This window comes from Nansenia antarctica (genome assembly GCF_963989245.1).
Source record: "Nansenia antarctica genome assembly, chromosome: 7".
In the NCBI taxonomy this organism is placed as follows: domain Eukaryota; kingdom Metazoa; phylum Chordata; class Actinopteri; order Argentiniformes; family Microstomatidae; genus Nansenia; species Nansenia antarctica.
In genome coordinates this window covers 55591672-55597488 of record NC_137677.1, presented here as the reverse complement: position 1 = coordinate 55597488, position 5817 = coordinate 55591672, and the positions used below count along the sequence as shown (strand labels likewise).

General features: G+C 38.3%; 1 protein-coding gene across 1 annotated transcript; it reads left to right on the top strand.

The window, feature by feature from the left end:
- Positions 1 to 2146: 2146 nt before the first annotated feature.
- On the top strand, positions 2147 to 5480 carry LOC308162796 (kinetochore protein Spc25-like; the record flags this gene model as incomplete). The annotated part of the gene is made up of 6 exons (XM_080536937.1): positions 2147 to 2297; positions 2393 to 2467; positions 3399 to 3545; positions 4859 to 4963; positions 5071 to 5169; positions 5356 to 5480. 6 exons carry the CDS (start codon positions 2147 to 2149, stop codon positions 5478 to 5480), a joined length of 702 nt encoding a protein of 233 aa, XP_080393063.1.
- Between the last annotated feature and the right edge of the window lie 337 nt (positions 5481 to 5817).

Genomic DNA, 5817 nt, shown 5'->3' with positions numbered 1-5817 from the left:
GATGCTGCTGGGCTCAGACTGTAAACCTGCTTCACCTCCTGACTACACAAGTGTCACTGCTGCCTGCTGCAGAGAGCATTACTACCGCCGGAGATGAAAACATCCGGGAAATAATGGGCCACATTCTACTGTGCAACTTTCACCACTATTTTGACATTATTTTTAAAAAAGTAATAAAAAAGAATCCATATATTATAATAACAACAATGACATAATAACTAATAATGCCTAAACACCAGCATATGCCATCCCAATTAGATTATTGTAATGTTTTTTTTATTTAGATATCATGCCATATCATCGATTCATTCAAGTGTATTTGTATTGAAGTATATATTATAGTAGGTAGACTTTCCAAATGTAGGCTGCCCTAATCGGGTTTTTTTTCAAAATGAATTTTCAATTACTTTTAATGTCGGTATCTCACCTAATCAAATGTAACTTATGTAAGCCTGCCTTATTTAGGTAATGTATTTTATGATGTATTCTCTTAGCCCGTTTGATATTAACTTGATGTTTAGCTTTCTTCAATTTCCTGTCGTGTGTTTATTGCATCTTACAGCACAATTTAACCTGAATATGACACATCACGCCACAGCAGCGGACTGCATGTGTTAACTTTGCATCGTGATGATAATGATGTGACGGAAATGTCACATGCAATGAAAGTTGCAACATGGTATCGACGAGAAGCACAAAGTGTGTCCACAAGATGGCAGTAGACCATGTTAATTCGACTACATCCACTGTGCTTGAGAAAGCCTCTGCGTCATAAAAAATATATATATATATATATATTTGAGATACTGGATTCAGTCCATATTAAATTAATGAATCACATGATTAGTTCTCCTCCGAGGATAGCCTACTTTGAAGAACGAAGAACAATTTATTTACTACTTTTTTATAATCAACAAATGAGCTACATGCTTCACAGCGAATAGCCTATTTAACTGAGTGGATAAGTAGCCTATAGTTAAAATACTTCAATCTTAAGTCTAACAATAGGTCTAAATGAATGACAAATAAATGAATGACAAATACGAAAACAAGACAATGTCATTTTTTAATATAAACCTATTCCGTACATGCATAAATACTGCACAGATAGCCTGAGGCAGAACACTTGATTGTAGATTTACATGGCGTTTTAAAGTAACATATCACTTTTATTTGCCTTGGAGATTTGCTGAAGCAATAGCAAGTCTGAAACAGAAGAACACTAACAATTGAGGTCAAATATTAATGGTAAAACTTGATGTGAATAAAGCCGATTAATATTCATTCAAAACCAGTATACAGAAGACTACTGCTATTCCTCCCCCCCCCAAAAAAATACCTTAGGTTCCTTACGTAGGACTAAATATTTAAATGTAATCTTGTTTATTAAAGTTGCCCAATCAAAGCACACGTACACAATTTAAATAAAAAAGGGGAAAAACGTTGGTTTGTTTGTTTGTTTATTAGGATCAGTTTTATCTCACCAGAAAATTCCTGATATCGGTTTTGGTTGGATGTCATCATCCTTATAGGCCGATCCATATATGGTTGCATATACGTCGACGTGGAGACGGAAGATATTGATGTGGGTAAATGATTATTTATCCCACCTTTTATTAGACTAAAGTAATGAATATGATTGGCATATTTATTTCCTTGTTTTTGAATTGACCTTTACATATATTTTATTTATTTATTACGAATTGTCCTTTTCAACCATAACTACCTACCTCCCTGGTACGAACGCAACTTCCGGGTTCTGTCAAACAGCATCCTCGTCCCGAGCGCGAGACTTTAAAAACAACGGTGGCCAGATGCCCCTAACCTTGGTCTGAACAACATCCTAAACTGGAAAGGTAATTACGTTTATTAAGTAGCAGATGGTGATATTTTATCCTTATCTTTATTTAAGGTGTTTTAATCACTGTAACGTTTAGAAATGTTTTTATTCTCATTTGGCTAACTTGGATAATCTCAGTTAGCACCTTGCTATTTATTTTGACCAGGCAGTAAACGAGGCAAAGCCAGCGCTGCAGTGGAGACTCGTTGACGGGGCATGCTAATGTGTTGCTGTTTGTTTGGATAACTAGGTGTTCTCTGTCTTTCAAACGTGTAACTCTTTTGTTGTCACAGAGATCCCATCATCATGGCCCGTATTACTGACCCAAACGTCGTAGACTGGTTCAGTGACAAGATGGAAGAAGTACGCCAGCAGATCTTTCACACATGGGACGAGATGATTGAGGCAGGCATGGCATCGTGTCAGTCTCACAAACAGTTCACCAAATCAGTTCTCGGTAAGACGTCAGTTCATAAAAGTTGAGTAAGTTGAGTAAGTTGGATAAACACGCTGACATAGGCCATGGACCTAATCTCCCATCTTTGTTTACAGATTCGTGTTCAAAGAAAGGATGGATGGAGGAGGATGACGAAACACTGTCTGAGACGATACATGCGTACAAAAGAGGTAAGATTAGCGCAAATGATAATATAGCCATGCTGTCATTGCACTCAGTGTACAGTGTCATCAACTGTCCAGCACCATACTCCTATTCTTACATGAACACTGAGTCTGTTTTGGTCACCTGTACTGTATAATAAGGACCTAGAGAAGGTGATCCATGCCTTCATTACAACCCGGCTGGATTACTGCAACTCTTTGTATGTTGGCATTGACCAGTCCCTGCTCCGTCGGCTGCAGCTAGTTCAGAATGCTGCAGCTCGACTACTCACCGGTACAAAGAAGCATGACCATATTACACCAATCCTGGCTTCTCTTCACTGGCTCCCCGTCCGCTCCCGCATTGATTATAAGTTACTTTTAATTGTTTTTAAAGCACTGAATGGGCTGGCACCCCCGTACTTACTTGGCTGACCTATTGCGCCACCACACTCCACCCAGAGCCCTTAGGTCAGCTGAGCAACTGCTTTTGGAGGTCCCCAAGACTAAATTAAAAACTAGAGGGGACAGAGCCTTCTCTAAGGCCTGGAATAGTCTCCCCCTCCACATCAGAGCTGCCGAGAGCAGAGCATTGAGGCTATTAAAAAAACTAGTCAAAACACATATTTTCTCCCTGGCCTTTGACCTGAGGTGAGCCTGCCTTCCCGACACTGCACTCTTTGCACTTTTATTTATACTGCACCTTGCTTTTAGTGTATTTTTCTATTTGATCCGTTTTCTTTAATCTGTATGTTATCTCTTTTATCTTGTTTTTCTCTTTATATTTGATCTGTTAAGCACTTTGGGCGGCTCTTGTCGTTGTAAATGTTGTGCTATATAAATAAACGTTACTTACTTACTAATAATAGATGTAATTTAAAAGCGCCTTTCTCAAACTCAAGGACACAGTACAAAAGAACAAAAAAAGTGAAAGAAAACATGATGTTTGTCCTTCTAGACAAGGAGCAGAAAAAGTCCTTAATGAAAGAGAAAGGGGATGCTATTTCTCAGAGGATGTCTGAAATGCAAGGGAAGGATGCACAGAAAGACAGCATTATCCAGAAGATAGACATGCTCAGAGAGGAACAGGCCAAGAAGAAAGAGTGTAAGTCTGAAAGAGAAACAATGGAACTTGTTTTGTTGCTAAAAATGTACAACATAGTCACTGTACAGGTGCATCTAAAAAAATGTGAATATTGTGGAAAAGTTCACTAATTATTGTTAGTATTTTCAGTAATTTAGTATTTTTAATTCAAAAAGTGAATTTGAAGTTCATATATTCTAGATTCATTACACATCAAATGAAAGATTTCAAGCCTTTTTTGTTTTAATGTTTATGATTACGGCTTACAGCTCACGAAAATCGAGTTTCTCAAAATATTAGAATATGACATGAGACCAATCAAAAAAGATGTACAATACAGAAATGTCGACCTTCTGAAAAGTATGTTCATTAATGCACTCAATACTTGGTCAGGACTCCTTTTTCACGAATTACTGCATCGATGCGGTCTGGCATGGAGGCATTCAGCCTGTGGCACTGCCGAGGTTTTATGGAAGCCCAGGTTGCTTTGATAGCTGCGGCCTTCAGCTCCTCTGCATTGTTGAGTCTGGTGTCTCTCATCTTCCTCTTGACAATATCCCATAGATTGTCTATGGGGTTCAGGTCTGGTGAGTTGGCTGGCCAATCAAGCACAGTAATCCCATGGTAATTAAACCAGTTACTAGCAGTTTTGGCACTGTGGGCATGTGCCAAGTCCTGCTGGAAAATGAAATCAGCATCACCATAAAGCTTGTCAGCAGACGGAAGCATGGAGTGCTCTAAAATCTCCTGGTAGACGGCTGCGTTGACTCTGGGCTTGATAAAACACAGTGGACCAACACCAGCAGATGACATGGCACACCAAATCATCACTGACTGGAAAATTCACACTGGACTCAAAGCAACTTGGATTCTGTGCCTCTCTACTCTTCCTCCAGTCTCTGGGACCTTGATTTCCAAATGAAATGCAACATTTGCCACAGGCTGATTGTCTCCCTGTCACACCGCATTGATGCAGTAATTTGTGCATAAAGGAGCTTGACCAAGTGTTAAATGAACATACTTTTCAGAAGGTCAACATTTCTGTAATATGGTCTTATGTAATACTCATTAACATCATCAACATTCAAACGGAAAAGGCTTGAAATATTTCACTATGTGTAATGGATCTAGAATATATGAAAGTTTCACTTATTGAATTAAATTATGGAAAATAAATATTACACTTTTCCATGATATCCAAAAATGTGTAGGTGCATTTGTAATGTAGTACTGCATTCTTAGTGACACCAACACCGTGCCCACACTATCATGTTGGTTTCAATTTACATATCCAAAGCATATATTTATGTTCTCTCTTTTTCTTCTCTGCAAAGTGCTTGTGTGCCAAAACAAAGCTAACAAAGACAGACTGAGAAACCTCAACAAAGCTAAGCAGGTGTTTCAGGATCATCTGGGATTGGAGATCAGAAAGATTCATGGTGGGAATTCATCTGTTGACAATTCCAATGATATTATGCTATGATGAACAGGCAGAAGTAGAAGTAGCTTAAGCCGAAATGTTAAATTTTAAAAATCTTTTCTTAAGGTGAGAAAGGGCAGTTTATCTTCCGGAACATAAACCATGTAAATCCAGACAGCGCATACACCTTCACATTGATTTTAACGGGAGATGGGGTGTACCAAAGTAAGTATACAAAGGGGGAAACTTAGCTTCTAATGTATGAGTTTATCCCTCCTTTGTGAGATTTCATGTCACCTTAAAAGTCTTGGCACAAAATAACACAATTAAAAGAAGAAAAATTATTTATGGTATGACTGTGTATGAGAAGATATGTTGAGTGAACCTGATTCAAAACATTTCTCTCCACAGTTGTGTCGAGTGATCCACAGCTAGAGTGTATGCTCCACTTGGAGCAGAGGCTTAAGGAGACCAACAACTCCTCTGCCTTCCTTGCAAATGTTCGGAAAGAATTTGTAGCTCTGCCTAAAACCTGAGAAGTGTCCCTGTATTCCTCACATTTAGACTCACCCAAATGTTTACATGAAATTATAGTGTTTGTTATGAAAATATATTTGTTTACACTTTGATTAAACTATCTGCAGACTAGTGTGGTGCTTTTGTAATGTTGCAGTGACACCACATCATCCGGCATGTTTATTATCACCTCTGGAATAATGTTAATACATCTTATCCATGGATACAACAACTTACTCATAGGTCATCAATAATTGCACTGAAATCGGTCAATAGGTGGCGTGATTTACCATGCATTTATACAGTGCTTACCCCCATCGCTTTGAATTTGATATTTTGCCAACTCAAAACGAGAAT